The following is a 20,903-nucleotide window of genomic DNA, read 5'->3' on the forward strand; positions in this document are numbered from 1 at the left end:
TTTGCCAACATAGCTGCACCATTTTACATCCCCACCAGCGGCGGATGAGGATTCCAAGTTCTCCACATCCTCCCCAATACTTGTTATTGTCTGCCTTTTTGACTACAGCTATCCTAGCGAGTGTGAAATGGTAATCATTGTGGTTTTTATTTGCATTCATCGGATGGCTAGCAGTGTTGCCCATTTTTTTCTTGTGCTTACTGGTCATTTGGAGAATGAATTTATATAGTAACTATTTTATTAGTTTGTACTAATACATTCCCATATTACTAAGGAAATTTAGTGGAAGTATCTTTCTTTTGATATTTGAGTGATCTGAAATAACACAAACAGAACCATACCTTTTTTTTAAAAATTCTCATTTGGACAGCAAAACAAAAGACAAGTGAAACAACAACAAAAATTTTCCCTTCTTACAGATGGACGTGGAAGTGGATCTAATTCGGTTTTCTTTTTAAAAGCCTCCAAAGACAAAAGCAGCTTCCAATCTAATTAAAATGAATAAAAAGTTTGTTGACTAAACTCTGGTCTCCAGCACCATTGCCTGTTTTCCACTGTTCTGATGCGGGTTCTTCGTTGTTTCTTCTCTTGCTCTTTCTCCCGGTCCAGCTGTACCATCACGTCCATCATCGCTGTCAAATTTCACTTTCTTGCCCTGAAACTGCACTTTGCCTTTAGCAGATCCAGCCTGGGCAGCTTTCTTTCCCTTTCTGTTTGCTTTAAATCTGCCACTTTTTGACTTCCATCTGTTTGGGGATTCTTGCTGATCTTTTAAGATTTTTTTCAATACTTCTTGTTCCCCGCCTCCCTGTAGGACTTCTCATGTCACTTCTTTGTTCCTTAATTGTAAGTTACCATTATCTGCGTCTTTGACTTCATCCAGTGTTTCCTTAGCTTTTTCTTTAAATAGAATTATTCCCCCTTTCGCTCCTCTGACAAAATCTACCCATTTTATCTCACCATGATTTGAGAAAAGGATGTGCAAATCTTCTCCATAGGTCTGATCATCTAAGATCCCCCAAAATTTCAGCAAGCATCCAATCTTTTCTTCTGGAGATTTCATTTCAGCATTTTCTACTAACTTTTGTTTGCCTTCTTGCTTTTGTTTAGCCTGTAATTTAGCTTCCACTTTATTTTGCTTTCTTTTTTCTTCTTTTTTTTTTTTGCAGAGAAATCTTCCTTGAAAAGTCTGGTCCCTGTCTGGCCAGAAGTCTCGATAACTTCTTAGCACTTTCAATGCCATCAAAACAGAGCAAATATTGATCCTTTAAATGTTTTGTGCAATATTCTTCTCATCTGAATATTTAATACTTGACCTTTATCTTCTAATAATTCTTTTATGTCATCAAGGGTTGCATCAATTGAGAAGCTTTTAATATAAACACATCTATTTTTCACATCATTTTTATACTCAGTCACTTCAAAGAGGGCTTTGCTTGAAGATCTTCTGATTTTAGTTTTATCTTCACTTATTTCCATGAGTTCCGCCTTTAATTTGCTCAACACTTCTACTATTACATTACAGCTCTTGTTAGATGATTTAACCTGTTGAATTGTATCATTATTTCCAAAGGTACCCAGCTTTCACCCAGTTTGATCTGTTTCTTTAAAATTTTGTCCTGTGGCAAATTGAAGTCACCAAAATAATGCTCAATTTGATGACGGATTTGGCCTCCAGAGCAGCCATTTTTCATTTTCAGTCACTGTGGCTATCTTTAAGGTCCACGTGATCACTAACGGTGACGGCAATGTCTCCACTTCCCAGCACAGCCGGCTGATCTAACGCGAGTAAAGATGAGGGCTGTCTTTTGTCCATCTTTTAATTGCATTATTTGTCTATTTATTATTGAGTTGCAATAGTTCTTTATATATTCTAGACACAAGTCCCTTATCAGATATATTATTTGCTAAAATTTTCTCCCATTCTGTGGATCGTTTTTTCACTTTCTTGATGGTGTCCTTTGAAGCACCAAAGTTTTTAAACTTGATGATGTCCAGTAATTTACTGTACTCTTTTAACTTTTTAAAATAAAGAATTACAAAATAAAGATAGGCTGTATGCAAACTCTGGGGTGTGTGCTGTGTGTTTATGCAAGTCATCAGTTGTGTTACTTGAAATATGCTCCTTTTTGTTTCTCTTCCAGAATAGTAATGCTACCATGCCACTATCTTAACTAAAGAATACAGATACATTACAAAATTTTTATTTTACTACTTCAAGGTAGTTCAGTATATTTTAATTTAGCTGTATACCACAATTCATTTTAACTTGTTGAAGTTGCATATAATTGCCCTACAACTCTTACCAGGTTGAAAAATAGTAAGGAATACTCAAGAATTGCTATCCTATGATCCAGCTATTCCACTGTTGGGTATTTATCCAAAGAACCTGAAAACACCAATTTGTAAAGGTACGTGCACCCCTGTGTTCATTGCAGCGTTATTCACAATAGCCAAGACTTGGAAGCAACCTAAGTGCCCATCAAGGGACGAATGGATAAAGAAGATGTGGTATATATACACAATGGAATACTACTCAGCTATAAGAAACGATGAAATCCAGCCATTTGTGACAACATGGATGGACATTGAGGGTATAATGCAAAGTGACATAAGTCAGAGGGAGAAGATCAAATATCGTATGATTTCCTTCATTAAGTAGTAGATAATAATAACAATAAACAAACACATAGGGACAGAGAGTGGATTGGTGGTTACCAGAGGGGAAGGGGGGAGGGAGGAGGGTGAAAGGGATAATTCGGTACATGTGTGTGGTGATGGGTTGTAATTAGTATTTGGGTGGTGAACATGATGTAATCTATGCAGAAATAGAAGTACAATGATGTACACCTGAAATTTATACAATGTTATAAACAAATGTTACTGCAATAAACAAAAAATTTAAAAAAAAAAATTGCTATCTTATCACTTTCATGCTTTCATTTTGACACAATATAAGAATTCCAGATGTACTTTACTGTTATGTGACTTGATGCTCAGACTCAGGAAATATTACTTAATGGCATCTGGGATTTTGATATTTATCTGACATGCACTATTTGTAGGGGTTATTTAATGGTAATATCTTTATTATTCTTCCTTATAATTATTTACCACTTGTTTATCCATGTTATCTAATAGTATTAATTGGCTATTTTTTGGAAGTTTGAAAAGTACCAAACTGGGATAATGAATACCTATATATTCTCAAGGGCCACTAAGTAATTGAGGCTAAATTAGAACTTATCTATGACTGTAAAATATCATCATAAAGTTGGTTTGATCATGGCTTATCTTAAGTACTTGGTTATCTCTAAAACCAATTGTTGAAGTGGATCTTAATTTTTGCCCCTGTCATTAGCCTGCTCTTTACTAATTAAGTATTACTAAGGAGAAAATCCTCTATTTATACCTTTGTGCCTCAGAAATTGCCCTGTACACAACTTGCCATGTCTTAAATACGAGGCCATAGAAAACGTAAGCCTCCTCAAACTCACTTCAGAAAAGGCGTACCTATTATAAGAAATGTTAGGGGCCGGCCCGGTGGCGCAAGCGGTTAAGTGCGCGCGCTCCGCTGCGGCGGCCCGGGGTTCGCTGGTTCGGATCCCGGGCGCGCACCGACGCACTGCTTGGTAAGCCATGCTGTGGCGGCGTCCCATATAAAGTGGAGGAAGATAGGCACAGATGTTAGCCCAGGGCCGTCTTCCTCAGCAAAAAAAGAGGAGAATTGGCGGATGTTAGCTCAGGGCTGATCTCCTCACAAAAAAAAAAAAAAAAAAAAAAAAAAAAAAGAAATGTTAGCAATCACATGAGGCCTAAGGGATAGGAACCAAGAACTGAAACTCTCTCCTTCTCCCTCTCTCTCTCTATCTTTCTTTCCCTCCATCTTTTCTTATTTGTCAGTGCACCAGGACCCACCTTGGATATCCAAAGAAGTAGGTTCAGCCTCTACATATACATCTGTCACCCACACTGGTCCAATTACTTGTAGCCAAGATAACAGGGTTATCTACTCTACTCTCTTGCCAGGGCCCATAGAAATAGGTTCCCTGAGAAGAGCTATGAGCAAATTTTCTAAGAAGAAGGGGTGAGTGTGGATAGGAAATGATGACTATCTCTGACACCTTTCATGAGCATTTTCCAAGACCCCAGAGGGATGGGTGGTCCCAATTACTGGGACTTAATAGAAAGCTATACTTGGAACATTCTGGCAATTAAAAATGTTCTATGAATAAGATTTTGGAGAATGCCCTAAGACAGAACCAAGAAAAATAAGGTGCCAATAATACTGCCTGTACCAAAAGGGTGCATAATAAAAATATAGGATTTCATTTTAATTTTGTATATAAAAATAAGGTGGAGAAATAAACATGCATCTACAATACTGATCACATCCACTTCTCCCATGAGTGTGGAGGGGATACAAGAAGAATAATAGGGGAAAAAAATCAAAGCAAAGGTTACATCTGCCCAGTCAAAGTAGAATTCAAGGCTTAATTTATCTGTTCAGTTCCTTTATACCCATGTCTCCCAACACAGGAAACACTTCACTGGTTCATCTGATACTAAAGCCAAAATGGATTCTTGTATCTAATTTATTGACAGACCCATGTAGAGTAGAGGACACATAAAGATTAAAGACAATGGGCAAGACTCATCTTCATGTCATACTGACAAAATGGACCCTCTCTAGAAATGCCTCTGGGGATCCACAGTGATGGAAGACTGAAAAAGAGAGGCGCTTATGAAGTGTTGCAATGAAGAAAGAGCTTTCTTACGTGAGCCTTTTTAAAAACCCCTCTGGGAGTTAATTGAAAGAGTCATGCATTAGCTTCCACGATGCTGAAATCATCAACGAAAAATTTCTAAAATTCTACGATCTAGTCTGGTCCATGTTTCCTATACACTTCTTCAGAATTCTCAAAAGCCACATCTACTGAAAGGAAAGTCCTAGTAGGCTCTTAAAACGTTAACATGGCCACCTAAATATTTGTCTCTCTGTCCTCCCAGTGAAACTAGATGGTGAGCTGTGCAAGGAGAAATAAGGCCCGTTGATTTCTTTATCCCTGATGAGCAAACATTAGCTCCACAAAAGTTATTTATGACTGATACTTTAACCAAGCAACATCAGTGGATGTCACCACAAGATGTTCTGTTCTATTCACCTGGAGAGCATTTCTACCATCACGACTTACTGATACTTTAGCTAGCTCATGAGGAGCTTCTTAAATATGTCCTCCTCATTTATAAGGCTTTAAATTTCACACTATTTTTTTTTCAATTTCAGCTTTACTGAGGTACAATTGACTTACACAATTGTAAAATATTTAAAGTGTACATCATGGTGATTTGATATACATATACATTGTGAAACCCCCCCCCCATCTAGTTAATTAGCATATCTATCACCTCACATGTTTATCTTTTTCCTTTTGTGTGTGTGTGTGAGAACATTTAATTTCTACTCTCTTAGCAAATTTCATTTTTTTTAATTGAGGTAACTGGTTTATAACATTATATAAATTTCAGGTGTACATCATTATATTTCGATTTCTGTGTAGATTATATCATGTTCACCATCAGCCTCACTGTACTCGTGTGCCTAATCACCCTTTTTGCCCTCCTCCCTCCCCCCCTTCCCCTCTGGTAACCACCAATCCAATCTCTGTCTCTATGAGTTTGTTGTTGTTTTTATCTTCCATTTGTGAGTGAGATCATGCAGTATTTGACTTTCTCCCTCTGACTTATTTTGCTGAGCATAATACCCTCAAAGTCCATCCATGTTGTCACAAATGGCAAGATTTCATCTTTTTTATGGCTGAGTAGTATTCCATTGTGTATATATACCACATCTTCTTTATCCATTCCTCCCTTGATAGGCACCTCGATAGCTTCCAAGTCTTGGCTATTGTGAATAATGCCGCAATGAACATAAGGGTGCATATATCTTTACGCATTCATGTTTTCATGTTCTTTGGATAAATATCCAGCAGTGGAATAGCTGGATCATATGGTAGTTCTACTCTTAATTTTTTGAGGAATCTCCATACTGTTTTCCATAGTGGCTGCACCAGTTTGCACTCCCACCAGCAGAGTATGAGAGTTCCCTTTTCTCCACATCCTCTCCAGCACTTGTTATTTCTTGTCTTGTTAATTATAGCCGTTCTGACAGGTGTGAGGTGATATCTCATTATACTTTTGATTTGCATTTCCCTGATGATTAGTGATGCTGAACATTTTTCATGTGCCTGTTGGCCATCTGTATGTCTTCTTTGGAGAAATGTCTGCTCAGATCTTTTGCCCATTTTTTAATTGGGTTGTTAGTTTTTTGTTGTTGTTGAGATGTATGAGTTCTCTATATATTTCAGATATTAATCCCTTATCAGATATATGGTTTGCAAATATTTTCTCCCAATTGTTAGGCTGTCTTTTCATTTTGTTGATGGCTTCCTTTGCTGTCTCTTAGCAAATTTCAATTATACAATATAGTATTGTCAACTATAGTCACTATATTTTACATTAGACCTTCAGACCTTATTCATCTTAGCAGAAAGTTTGTAAATTTCACACTATTGAAACAAACAGAATATGAATGCTTTCAAAGATCCTAATGGTAATATTTGCCTAAAAATTGTGTCAAATGGATGTTAAAATTGCTTCTGTAAAAGGAGATGGAGCATGCACACTAAATGACCTTCAAATGATGTATTGGAATTGCTAGCTGTCATCACTGCCCATTAGACCTGCTCCAATAAATGTTATGAAAATATTCAAATATTTTGACTTCCTCTCATGAACTCTTGGTTCTTAGAAAACCCTCTGTATTCATCCCCACAGCCACAAAGTTGGGAAGTTCAGATTTGCTCAGGCATAAGAAACTTCATTAAGGAAAAGAAGGAATATCTGAAATGCTATGAGATATTAACATGCATCGAAAATGGAGGGGCGAATTTCCACCTCTACCAAGATGTTTCGTCTCTATATCACCCATCTTAGTGGTATAATGCCTGGAACATGATAACTATTCATTAATGTTTGAAGTGTTCAAAAATATGAGTGAATACATTAATAAATAAATCAAGGGAAAAGTATAGAACTTTATTATGTGTAGAATCAAGTTCACAGAAAAAAAGTAGATAAATCTCTTGCCCCAGCCCATTAGATTAGGTGGCACTTTTGATGTATGAAGAGTGGAGACCAGTGGAGCAAGTGCTCGATTTATGGCTGGATTGTGAAAAGTGTGATGGTGGGTAAAACAACATAGTCCATCTTCTCATCAGACTTTATTGAAGATATAGGTGACTTCTGAGGTTCCACGTATTTTTTGTTTTCTTCTTCGTTAACACAGCACAATTTCCCATTTAGACATGCTATTTCATATATTTCCCCCATTTGGCATTTCTTCCTGCAGTAGCCTGTTATGTTACTAAAGCATTTTCTAGGTCGAGCCGCATCTGTGCCAGGAAACAACATTAAACCCAGGTTAGTTCCTGTGGCAGAGCAGAAAAGGTATGCGGTTCCCCACAAGCTATGGTCTCCAGTGGCCCAAAGTGAACCTTGTGCTGATAAGAGAAAACTCAGAGCCTCCTCCTTGAAAATCATCCCAAATTAAAGACATCCAAAACCCCAGGCTCCAAGCCAATACCCAATTGGCTCTGAGAACATTAGAACTTTTATAAAGAAGAGAGAGCTCAATTCACGGTTATCGACTGGAGCTATGTCATACCCCTAGGACTCTGGCAAATCTGACTCTGTCTTCCACGCTCCAAAGTCAGCACTCCCTCAGCCCTATTCCAGTCCAGTGTCCCCAGAGAGTACCAACCTGTCACCATAGCACAATTCAGAGCCAAATTAACTTTTAAAAGAGGATCATAGGGGCTGACCCAGTGGCACAAGTGGGTGAGTGCGTGCACTCTGCTGCGGCGGCCCGGGGGTCACCGGTTCGGATCCCAGGCACGCACCAACACACCACTTGGCAAGCCATGCTGTGGCGGCGTCCCATGTAAAGTGGAGGAAGATGGGCATGGTTGTTAGCCCAGGGCCAGTCTTCTTCAGCAAAAGGAGGAGGATTGGCAGATGTTAGCTCAAGGCCGATCTTCCTCACAAAAAAATACATATATATAAAAAGAAATAAAAAAATAAAAGAGCATCATAAACAGGACTTTTTAAGTTAACAGTGTAACTGGGTTTCACACTCACTGACATGGGCAGCAGAAATCTCCCTTTGCCGAGACCTCATGGGTCTCAGCAATAAACGTTGTTGAGAACTCTTTCCCTTATTTCAGCATCTATGACTTCTCCTCCATTACCTCACTTCCCTTTTTGCTCTCTCTCTCCCTCTCTCTCCTTCCCTCTTTCCATCTTCCTTTTGATCTCAGATAAACGTGTTTCCCAGAGATCAAACTCAATTCCATGTATATCTGTCTCCCTAGAGGTCCAAATTGTCACCTATTCAGAGTATTGCCCTGAGGTCCTAGATCTCCTGTTTCCAATTCTTTATTTGCCCCTGTATACAAATTTGGACAACCCCATGGAATAAAGATGGACAACAAAGACAGTGTTCTCCCTATCCTAAATTCCAGAACCAGGGAACATCTTTGATGTTTAGAAAGGTATTTTCAAAGCCACAAAATACAACATATGCTTCCTACAGCAGCAAGGGAGAAGGGAATTCTCACTGACAGGGCTCCTACCATGAACTTGGTGCTTCACATTTGTAAGCTCGTGTAATTCTCACATAAAATACTATCATTATGAAATTGAGTTGTAATACTCACTTGACAGATGGGAAAACTTAGATTCAAAGGGAATAATTAGCTCAATTCATACAACTAGTCAATGATGAAGACATATTTTTAACCTCACATCTACATGGCTCCAAAGCTTGTGCTGTTCTCATTACTGTGGTAATATAGACTGGAAATGAATTTGATCGTGAGAAGAGATGGTCAGGCTCCTGGGTGAAAACTATGTTCAACATTATCAAGATAGTTCTAGATGATGGGTTTCATTCCTACCTTTAGAGAGGATTTCTGGGAGTACAGCCCTGATCTCTTCTTACCTCCCTGGATGCTCTCTTCTAAGACACAGACTCAAGTCAGTACCCAGGAGAATGGGTACTTTTGACAATATTGGCAAGATATCAACAATCTTGAAGGCCCTGACCCCACTCCTATCGACAGTAACATCTTCTAGGACTTCATAGTACATTTGGACAAGTTACCTTTGGGTACCTCAAACAGCAGAATAATAAGAACCAGAAACAGCTTCATGTGTACAGACTTCCCAAGAGAAATAGGCAGCAGGATTTCTTTGTCCAGTGATCTGTGTCACACAGAGTCTTTCAAGATGAGATAGAGTTTTGGGTGCTATCAGCGTTCTGAGCTCTCATTTTAACCCGCATGGATGGGCAGGAAATCCAAGCCCACTCCCACCTTCCTTCCCAAATACGGAGTTCACAGTCACAGAATGTTCCATCACATCACACCTACTCTTCCTTCCTCAGAATGTGAGCTTCCAGAGAGCAGGAACAATGATTTCTCCACCTGGGCCATCAGCCCATTTTGGTCAAGGTTGGTTGGTCATATGTCCTGGTTTGCATGGGACAGTCTTAGTTTATTCCTATTGTTCCAATGTCCCACCCAGCTAGTGCCACCTTTCACTCACAAAAGTAACCCATTTGGAAGATTAATTAAATCATTAACTAATCAAGGTAGACACATAAGAACATCCAATATTAATTTTTTTTAGTGTGTGAAACTTTTAGAAAATCATCTAGGAGTAAGATTGTTCTTAGATTTGGCTAGATAAATTGATATTATCTCAGAATTTCCCATAAAGTCTTACCCATCCAGTACAGCTCAGTTCTACAACCAAAGTCTTTCAAAAGATCAAATCTCTTTAGCACAGGGTTCGTTAAATTCATTAGGAACTGGTCCCTGCTTACCTCTCCCAGAGCATTTTATGGAACCACTATGTTTCTGCCAAATTAGTGTGGGTGCTCCTACCCAACTTGTTACTTCCATAACCTGTTTCTTTGCACATATAAATTCCTCTTAACAATTTATATTACCCATCCGCTTAATTGGCTCTGTTGAGCTCCCAATTTTCCTTCAAAACCAAGTTCAATCATCTCCAGATCTGTGAAAGTTTCCCTAACCCAACTAAATAGAGCTGCAAACTCCTCTCATTGTGCCACCTCTGTATCTTGTACATATTTTTGTTGGTGGTCACACCACGTCATGTTCCAATTATTTGTTTATCTGTAATAATCTAGGAGCCCCTCAAGGGTAGGCCACTTGTCTTGTTCAATCTGCAGTTCTTAATGCACAGAACAAAACTCATGCTATATCCTTGGTCCATAATTACGGAATGAATGATTGCAAAGTACCAAGCAATTGTTGCTAGATAAAACATCCCAAGACGGTAATAAAATTAATCAAGATATTTCCTAAAGAATGCTGTTTACCTCATTTTACAATTTCTGGACACAAGAACAAGAACCTTGAATTTACAGTAACTGAGGCCCATCCAAATATCTTCCTGTGACAGTACCTGGAAGAATTTTGGAATTTGTGAAGGCCATATAAGTATTTGCTGCTAATGATTAAACTCATATCACAACGTAGGGTTAGGGTTAAATCTAGGATTAGGAATGAGTATTTTGTATAGCTTATCATGTTTACCAGTAACCAGAGTGAATTAAGTTTGTCAAGAAGGAGGGCGTGTCAAACGCTGCTGGTATGTCAAGATGAGGAATGTGAATTAACCAGTAGCCCCACAAGATTTCTCACTAGCTCCTCCAGTATTTCACTTGGTCTCAGCTCATTCCTCAGCTCCACGACCTCTTAATGTGTGCCTACTAGATGACAAATGCATTTTATATGCATGACTTACTTCAATCATTATAAGGACACTATAAAGTAGAAATTAATACCTCTCTTTTTCAAACTGGAAAACCACAATTTAGGGAATTGGTAACGTGCCCAATGTCAGACAAGTAGTAAGGAATGAGCTAGGATCAACACAGGTCTGCATGTACCTAAAAGTAAAGGCCTTTGCCATTATGCAAACTGTCTCTCCAGCTGCCTCTTTTGAGTCAATTTTTGGGACACTAAAGACAAAATATTCAAATACAAAATGTTGCTTTGTTCACAGAATTTATTGGTCAGGCACGTGACAGGACATCCTCTCTCCATCCCCCCACTTACCTCCTTATATCCTACTCACCACTCAGAGAGCGGTCTATATTGAGGGAGCAGCTTGTATTGAGAGAATCATATTTCCAGTTTCCACAGATGACATTATTACATCCTGGAAGTAATATTGCCTGCCTACTCCAATAGATTCTTAAGTCTCTTTATTTGTCTGTTCATCTGAGTCAACTCTTTACTATCATAGAGCCTTTATGCAATCTCAGCTGGGCACAAGAAGCACACAATCTTCCCATTTTCAAAGCCCTTTGTGACTACGCAATAGATTTCCCCTTGAGTAGGCTGGGATGGATAATAAAATGTTGCTTTTTGATCATGGTCAATCAAAAAAAATCACCCTTCAACATTTGTTACTGCAGTGTTCAATGCACTATGAACACTCCCACTCCCAGTGGGAGTGGATCACCTCCGACTATGATCCATAGTAGTACAAATTGCCTTTAATACCTTACTTATAAATGAACTTTATTTTTATTTATTTATTTATTTATTTTCCCCCAAAGCCCCAGTAGCTAGTTGTATGTCTATCATACAAATGTGTTTATAGCTGCACATCCTTCTAGTTGCTGTATGTGGGACGCGGCCTCAGCATGGCCAGAGAAGCGGTGCATCGGTGCGTGCCCGGGATCCAAACCTGGGCCGCCAGTAGCGGAGCGCACGCACTTAACCGCTAAGCCACGGGGCCGGCCCATAAATGAACTTTAAATGAGTTTAATTTCTTAGAAATATTCTCTGAATTCTTCTTAAGATGTTATTTTTCCAAACTGTTGGGCAGGTCGAATCTGGGAAACAAATAGTATTACTAATTCCCTCTTACAAAGACTGTAGGAGTAAGGCAAGATTCTTTTGTTGGTCTTTGTTTAGGGATGAGAGGAAGTTGAACTAACATTTCATGCTGGAAAAATCAGACACACAGATAAACAAAAAGGAGGAAATAAAAACCACCCATAATCTCACCTCTCTCTGTTAACATTGTGGTGTTTAGCCTTCTAAATATTCTGCTCCAAAAGTAATTTATTTTGAGAATTGAGAAAGAGGTAAGAGGAAGCAGAGTGAGCTTGCTTGCTTTTCATCCACTCAGGGTAAAATAAAGTCTGCTAGTCAACACTCTCTGAGCAGACACACACTCAGACACCACACAGTCTGCATTCATCCCTGCAATTCAAGAAAAAGGCCTGTTGGCAAAACAGACATACACCAATGCAGAGGAATCCCATATTAGCTGCCTTCACTAATCTACTTTTATGCCTAAATGTATACCACCAGATAGTTTCAGGAAAATAAACAACATAAAAGAGAAGAACTTAAATAAACAATAAGAATAAATGACCTCCAGCAACTAGAAGCATGTGCAACTATGACATACAACTATCTACTGGGGCTTTGGGGGAAAAAAATAAATAAATAAAATTAAAAAAAAAAAGAATAAATGACCTCAAAAGATATTAAGCTAATACTGAAGACAGAAGAGAAATATTAAAAATGACGAGTGACATGTTTGACTATATAAAATGCATAACATCTTCATAACAAAATGCATGCAGGAGAAGGTACAAGCCAGTATAAGATTAAAAGATAATCAGAGTAGAATAAAATTTGTAAATGCATTATACCTTAAAAGGATTAATATCCATAATTTGTAAAAAATGTTTGCAAATCAAAAAGCAAATGATAAATGATCTTGTAGAAAACAGGCAAACAATATCACAGTAACAAAACATGTAAATGCCTCTTTCAGAAGGTTGATATAAATTCAGTAATATAGTATGTCTTTTAAGAGAACCTGCTTTTAATCCATAAATTGTCTCACAAAACGGATTTTCAGGTTAACATTGAGGGACCCAATTAGGGTTGCAATTTGCTGTATATTACTGTTCCTTCCCATTCCACTGCATTTCTGAGACCCACATATACTAGGGATGTGCCTTATATTTTATGAAATGCACATTTGGACCTCTATTTTTCTGTTGGGACAAGAATTTTAAAACATTACACAAAAGCATAAAAATGTCTAGGGTAAGAATTAATATTGGCTCATGAATTGTATTCACTTAAACACTAAAGATGTAAGTGAATTAGCTTTAAGTATGCCATTTGATTATTGTTCTCCTTTCTCGTCCATAGTTATTAAAAGATTAAAGTATTTGAAATAAATAATGTCATAGTTTTATCTCTCTGCTGCAGTGTGTTTAAGATCATTTTATAAAATCAAAATGAATTTGAAGTTTTATTTGTTTTTGTTATTTTTTGATAGTTAAATAATACCATAATAGGTGGATCTAAAATAGAAGAGGTAGCACCTGTGGCCTCCATGCAGAATTCCATAGCATGCCAAAATGAGAATTTTCTCCAGATGAGACCTGTGCGCGCGCGCGTGTGTAGGGTTGCCCCTGTCTGCCTCATACTTCCAGTCTTTTGTTGATGAAAATTGCCAGAGGTCAGTAGTACACAAGATAAAAGAGAAAAATTCATATGTTAGTAATGAGAAATAAATGGTTAATTCATAATTAGTAAACGTGGTTTCAGCAGATTGACCTTAGAAATGGTGAGACAGGTCTCCAGTAAGGACTGAAAAACTTAAAGTGATTTTTTTTTTAGTTAAGCTCAAAGAGTCTTGAGTGACTCAGATTGACTCTGTTTCTGGTATGAGTTAAAGAGAAAATCCTGTATGGGTCAATGACGGGTAGGCTAGTTGGTCTAAATATCCTTGTATTTTGAACTCTAGTTAAAGATAAACATGAAGAAACCAGACCTGTCAATCAACAAATAACATGCCAGATGCCTTCATGCTTGAGCCTCTATATATCTAAACCCAAGTTGACCTCAGCTAAATATTTCTCTTCTCTTTCCTCAACAATAAAAATTTACAACAGTAAAAACAAACATGTTATAGGTACAATTTTGAGCCAGTTCTAAAGGTAGAAAAAACAAAGTGTGTTAATACTTATGGTAGGCAGAATAATGATCCCCTAAAGACATCCACATTCTAATCCCCAGACCCTGTGAGAATATTATGTTACATGGCAAGGGAGAATCAAGGTTGTAGATGGAATTAAGGTAGCTAATCATCTGACCTTAAAATAAAGAGATTATCTTGGATTATCCAGATGAGTCCAATGTGATAACAAAGATCATTTAAATGTGAAAGGAAGAGGTAGGAGTGTCAGAGAAAGATTTGACAGTGCTACATGGCTAGCTTTGAAGATGGAGAAAGGAGCCATGAGCCAAAGAATTCAATCCTCTAGAAGCTGGAAATTTCCCAAGACAAGGAAAAATTTTCCCCTAGAACCTCCAAAGGGAACGCAGCCCTGCTGACACCTTGCTTTTAGCCCAGAGAGACCCATTTCAGACATATAACCTTCAGAACTGCAAGATGGTAAATTTATGTTGTTTAAAGCCACTAAATTTGTTGCGGTTTGCAACAGCAGCAACAGGAAATTTAATACAATATTGAATCTCATGTCAAGATGTCAGCATTCCTTACAATGATGGAGAATAATTCCATGACTGGGCCAAGTGATTGTAATAAAGCACATACTGTCAGAAAGGACATACTTTGCCAACAAGCTTCCAAATCTGAAGTGAGACTTTATTCACATGGGACAATTGGTATCTTCTAGCCCAGAGAGTAAACCCTGTGATAACTCAGTTGCAGGAATTTTTCTCTGAGAGTTTCCCAAGGTTTTAAAATCTAAACCAGAAATACATTTCATACTTCGACAGGACACCCCAGAGAGATCAGAGATATCTCTAGGCCAACTTACAGCCTGTTACCAGATCAGGAAAGCTTGAGTTCCCAAAGGACTCCACACACACCTTCAGATGTTCTCAAAAATGAAGAAAAATTTTTTTCAGTCAAAATAATTTTGGTGTAAAAATGTTATTTTGAAAACCCATCTATTGAGAGAAATTTAGGTATGTAGGTAAAGTCTCAACAAAATACCTACCTTATCTAGAGCTACTCCTGAATATTTTAGGTATAAAATAATAGTTACAGATAACTGTAAGATTTTTGGAGCAATAAAATTGATATATGTCAAAAAGTCTGGATAAACTTTCAGGTTAGTCAAAATTGTGTTGTTAATCCATTCCCTTCATATCAAGGGAATGTTCTTTTTTTTTTTTTTAATTTTTTGTTTATTGCAGTAACATTGGTTTATAACATTGTAAAAATTTCAGGTGTACATCATTATACTTCTATTTCTGCATAGATTACACCATGTTCACCACCAAAATACTAATTACAACCCATCACCACACACATGTACCGAATTATCCTCAAGGGAATGTTCATAATTCATTTCCTTCTTATCAGACCAAGAGGCAACAGAAGATATGAGACATAATTTTCCCAGTTGAAATACTCCATTCAATATTCCTTCAGCCCTTGCAAAACCTGTTGCAGTCATGCTTCTTTCCCCTTTCTTCAATCATAAACCCTTTGAATGGCTAGCCCCAGTTTTCATTGTCTTCCATTCCAGTGTCAAATTCAGGTATTCTGGATTTCAAGTACCACCTAGTGGCCAAAGCAAACCCTCTTACCAGCTGTCCAAACATTCCAAATTCCAACACTTCAAGATAGCTCCCCAGAAATAATGAACATCACGCTTCTGTAATTGTTCTGCATGGTCCACGGACATGTAGTGACTTCAAAATATTAACAAAAGAATTCTCTAACATCAGGGAAAACCTTAAAAGATTCAAAAGAAACTAGAGACTATTATAGTTTTTACCCTGTGTAGGCAACTCTCAGCAAATTTGTGTACATAGTAATATCTTCTGAAATTAATAGAGAGGCAAATTGTCCCAACAACACCCCTAGCACACTCGCATCAAACAAATGCTTTGTTAGAGAAACTTCTAAATTGACTGGTCCTGGAGTGAATCTTAGTTTAAACAAGCCAGTCATAAAAAAATACTTCGGGACAATTGAAGATATTTGAAAATGGACTGAGTAGTAAATACTATGAAGGAAATTTTATTAATTTTGCTAAGTGTAATGATATTGTGTTGGCTATGTTGGAAAATACTCTTATTTTTGAAAAATGTTTACTGGGATATGTAGGAACGGAATATCATGATGTTTGTAATTTACCTTAAAATATTTCAGCAAAAAATGATGAGGCAAGTTCCAAAAAGAAAGGAGAAAAAAAAGAAAAAATATTCCAAACAGCTGAACCCTTTTTGAAATATTGGGCCACCATTTATTAAGAATGTTATCCTTGGGGCCGGCCTGGTGGTGTAGCGGTTACGTGTGCGCACTGCGCTTCAGCGGCCTGGGGTTCGCAGGTTGGGATCCTGGGCGCGCACCAACGCACCGCTTGTCAAGCCATGCTGTGGCGGCGTCCTATATAAAGTAGAGGATGATGGGCACAGATGTTAGCCCAGGGCCAATCTTCCTCGGCAAAAAAGAGGAGGATTGGCAACAGATGTTAGCTCAGGGCTGATCTTCCTCACAAAAAAATAAATAAATGTTATCCTTTTACTGAAATCTTATCTATCATAGCCCTAGAAGTGTTATAAATAACGGAATATTTATTGGGTACCATGTATGTACCACAAGCTATAAGAAATATTTTACTTGAAGATAATAAATACATAGCTGAGATGAAATAAACAAAGCAGCTTAAAATTAACAACAACAAAAAGAACAAACTCTAAAAGGACTGGTTAGGGTAAAATTAATAAATGGAAACAAAATAAAGGAGAAAGCTGGCCGGATTGCACGGTAATGTAAGTCTTTTAGAAAACAGACATTGAAGATGCCTCTCGGAAAAGTCTTAATGCACTAAGTTCTGTTTGTTGTTGCTGCTGGTAGTGGTGATGGTCTGCCTTTTAAAAAAAAAGAGCTTTGTTAAAGTATAACTGGCATACAATAAACTGCACTTATTTAAAGTGTACAAACTTATATGTATATGTCTGTGAACCATCACCACAATCAAGGTAATGAACATACCCATCACCCCAAAAAGATCCCTCTGCCCCTTTGTAATTCCTTTTTCCTGACTCTCTCCACCTCCCATCCAGTCAACCACTGATCTTCTTCCTGTCATTCTAGATTAGTTTTAATTTTCTAGAATTTTATATAAATAGAATTGTGCAGTATATACACTTTTAGTAAGGTTTCTTTAACTCAGCCTAATTATCTGTAGAGTCATCCATGTTGTGGCACATAAATATCAATAATTCCTTCCTTTTTATTACTAAGTAGTAAATTTATTTCTCCATTCATCTGTTTATGGACATTAGGGTTGTTAACAGTTTTTTACTATTATAAATGAAGCTGTGATAAACATTCATGTACACAGGCTTTCCTTTTTCTTGGGTAAATAGCTAGGAATAGATTAACTGAGGCGAAGGACGAGAGTTCGTTGAATTGTTAAAAAAAACTGCCAAACTCTTGGTTTCCAAGTGGCTGTACCATTTTAGATCCCACCAGCAGTGTATGAGATTTTCAGTAGTTTTATGTCCTCACCAACACTTGGTATGGTCAGTCTTTTTAGTTTAGACATTCCAGTAGGCATGTAGTAGTATCTCATTATGATTGTAATTTGCATTTCCCTAATGAGAAATGATAATGAGATTCTTTTTTGTGTGTGTGTGAGGAGATCAGCCCTGTGCTGACATCTGCCAATCCTCCTCTTTTTTTCTTTTTTTTTTTTTTTGCTGAGGAAGACTGGCCCTGGGCTAACATCCATGCCCATCTTCCTCCACTTTATATGGGACGCCTCCACGGCATGGCTTAACAAGCGGTGCGTCAGTGCGCACGCAGGATCCAAACCGGCGAACCCGGGGCCACCACAGCAGAACACACGCACTTAACCGCTTGTGCCACCGGGCCAGCTCCTGATAATGAGATTCTTTTCCTGTTTTATTTACCACTCGAATTCTTCTTTAGTGAAGTGTCTATTTAGATCTTTTGCCCATTTTATCAATTGGGTTATTTTTTATTACTATTTAGAGTTCTTTTATAAATAAAAATATTATTTGAGAATTCTTTATATATTCTGGCTACAAGTCCTCCATCGGATTTGTGATTTGCAAATATTTTTCTCCCAGTCTACTGCTTGTCTTCTTCTCTTAAGAGTGTCTTTCAAAGAGGAGGCTTTTTATCTTGATGAAGTCCAATTTATAATTTTCTTTTATGGATTATGCTTTGGATGTCATATCTAAGAAATTTTGCCTAACCCAAATTCACAAAGATTTTCTCTTATGTTTTCATCTAGAAGTTTTATATTTAGGTCTATGGTCCATTTAAAGTTAATTTTTATATATGGTATGAGGTATGAATAGAAGTTCTTTCTTTTGGCATATGAATATCTAATTGCTCCAGTACCTTTTGCTAAAAATTCTATCTTTCTCCTCTAAATTGCCCCTCCACCCTTGTAAAAAATCAAAGGACCATATATATCTGTGTCTATTTCTCAACACTGTATTCTATTCATATCAACTGGGCATATATATTGTATATATATAATCTTGTAATGGATATATAAGTATATAATGGAAGCTTCCACATGAAGATGACAGATTGAACATGCACACACATGCTTTCTCCTAGCTAGAAACAAAACTAAAAAGATAGTTTTTAAAAAGGATTTTCAAGACACTAATTCTCAAGAAGGGAAAATCAAAAGAGAAGATTATAGTAGCAAATTTTTGGACATAGAAAATCAGTTAGATAAATGGCAAGTGTTTGAGCAGACCACAGAATGTTGAATCATAAGCTGATGATGGAAAAAGACAAGAATCAACCAATTTACTGAAAAAATCTCTGAAAGACTCAGGAATTGTTATCACAAATAACCTCCAGACGCAGGGGTAAAGTGGCATTAAATAAGAGAGATTTGGTTAAAAGTCCAAGAAACATTCACATCCCCAGATTCCCTATCTCACTCAGCGTGACCAAACACTGTCCATCGCACACCCAGTGAAAGATTGGAAGTGTATTCCCTAGGAAGGTAAAAGTAAAAGGTCTCTGTAGAGAGATACGGTATTCCCCACTGAGGACAGGAGGTCTACTGAAATAGGAAATTGAAGGAATATGTGCAGCTTAGGTACTAAAGTTTGATACATTCTGCCCAGATCAGCTTGAAGAGTGCTATCAGCCATCAGAGCATGCTAGGGAATCTGGCCAGCCCACAAGGAAAGATTACAAATTCAGGGATACTTCGACGAAATGACCTAGCCAGATCATGCTAAGGTAAGCTCACAATCGACAATCCACATACAAACGTATAGAGGTTGCAAACAGTTTTTTGTCCTCTAATCCTAATTATAAGCATACAGCCAAAGAATTCTAGACTTCTGAGGAGAGCCTATGACATGACACTGTCATATCCACAGAGGATTCCTTTGGAGGAATCCTCAGGTTCATTGTCCCAGAAAGAAAATGGAGCTCCCTATTTCTAGAACAACCCCTTTCAATTAGAATAGGTAGAAGGGTCCAGGAAAACAAGCTTCAGAGATATAAAATTTGTAGAGTAATTTGATATGTCAGAATATCTGGAGAAGAGATTGAGACAATCGGTAAATAATTTAGAATTGAATTCTTGGAAAACTTAGGAAACAAAAAATGAAAATTTCGTGACTACAGGAAAAATAGGAAGTTCTGAGGGAAAGAAAACAGTAAAAAAAAAAAGTTTACGACATAGCTTATCCAGGATTAAGAGTCATGTGTCTTAATTAATGTAAACATTGGATATGGACTTGATCTAATCAAGATTATGTTGTGGATCTCAAGTCAAGATGGTGGCGCAGGCAGACTCTGAACTCACCTCCTTCCGTGGACACAGCCAATTTACAACTACTCGTGGAAAAATTACCGCTGAGACAGAACTGAAAACTGAATAAGAGGATCTCCTGCAACAACAGACAATCCTAACTGAGGTAGAAGAGGCAGAGACTCGCTTCTGGAGAGGAAAAACGCCGCCTTCACAAGCCGCCAGCTTCACGGCCGCCGGGAGCAGCGTATGCAGGAGCAGCGTATGCAGGAGCAGCGTCCACAGGTACGCAGGCTCCATGGAGGCGCGGGGCCCTGAGCCGGGGAGCGCCCCCGCTGTGGGCATTTTGTGGACCCAGCACAATCGAGACCAGCAGCATAATATCTGACTTTGCCTGCTACTAAAACATTGGGAAGTACCCCCAGAAAACCCAGTTCACAAAGAAACTAAAACCGGCTCTTAAAGGGCCCACGCGCAAACTCACCCGTTTCAGAAAGCAACCTAAAATCACCAGAAAGAAAGGTGCACAGTGCTGTGGTGAAAAGAGACTCACCTAATAGGCCCTGAGTGCATCTCGGTGAGGGGTGAGACCTCTCCAGGGACTGGGACATTGGTGGCGGCCATTGTTGTGGTCTGGTGTGGGCGTGCTGACACAGACACCATTGGAGTTCTCCCTGAGGCCTGCTAGCCCAGGGTCTGCCCCACCTGCTAGAGCACCAACTTAATCCAGCTCAGCCAGAGCAGGCAGCCCACCCTAGAGACTGGCCCCACCCAACAACAAGCCCTCAGACAACTTGTGGGCCTGCATAGATTGGTGACTGGATTCTCTGCAGCCTGGCAACTGAGCCGATTTTAGTGGGGCAGGGTGTGCACAAGGAGCGGGTGGAGAGTGTGGGGCAGTGGCGGAGTGTGTGGGGCTCCCACCATGGAGAGACTGGGTCAGCTTGGGGAGGTCGGGGCACGCACA

The 20,903-nt window shown here is 38.4% G+C and overlaps 1 protein-coding gene and 1 pseudogene across 1 annotated transcript; both read right to left on the minus strand.

Moving 5' to 3' along the window:
• Positions 1-367: 367 nt before the first annotated feature.
• Positions 368-2,063, minus strand: LOC131418560 (lupus La protein homolog; annotated as a pseudogene).
• A 4,980-nt stretch (positions 2,064-7,043) lies between these two features.
• Positions 7,044-20,624, minus strand: DEFB128 (defensin beta 128). The gene is made up of 2 exons (XM_058563000.1): positions 20,490-20,624; positions 7,044-7,454 (listed from the first exon to the last, which is right to left on the minus strand). The coding sequence occupies exons 1-2, from the start codon at positions 20,545-20,547 to the stop codon at positions 7,219-7,221; spliced, it is 294 nt and encodes a 97-aa protein (XP_058418983.1). The 5' UTR covers positions 20,548-20,624; the 3' UTR covers positions 7,044-7,218.
• Between the last annotated feature and the right edge of the window lie 279 nt (positions 20,625-20,903).

The sequence above is a fragment of the Diceros bicornis genome, chromosome 19, assembly GCF_020826845.1.
Source record: "Diceros bicornis minor isolate mBicDic1 chromosome 19, mDicBic1.mat.cur, whole genome shotgun sequence".
Taxonomy (NCBI): domain Eukaryota; kingdom Metazoa; phylum Chordata; class Mammalia; order Perissodactyla; family Rhinocerotidae; genus Diceros; species Diceros bicornis.

Excerpts from the sequence above, each read along its gene's own strand:
- DEFB128 (XM_058563000.1), bottom strand. The coding sequence starts at position 20,547 with ATGTCCCAGTCCCTGGAGAGGTCTCACCCCTCACCGAGATGCACTCAG. Across the intron at positions 7,455-20,489 it reads ATGCACTCAGGGCCTATTAG|ATGCGGCTCGACCTAGAAAA; the intron begins GTGAGTCTCTTT and ends TTCCTGGCACAG.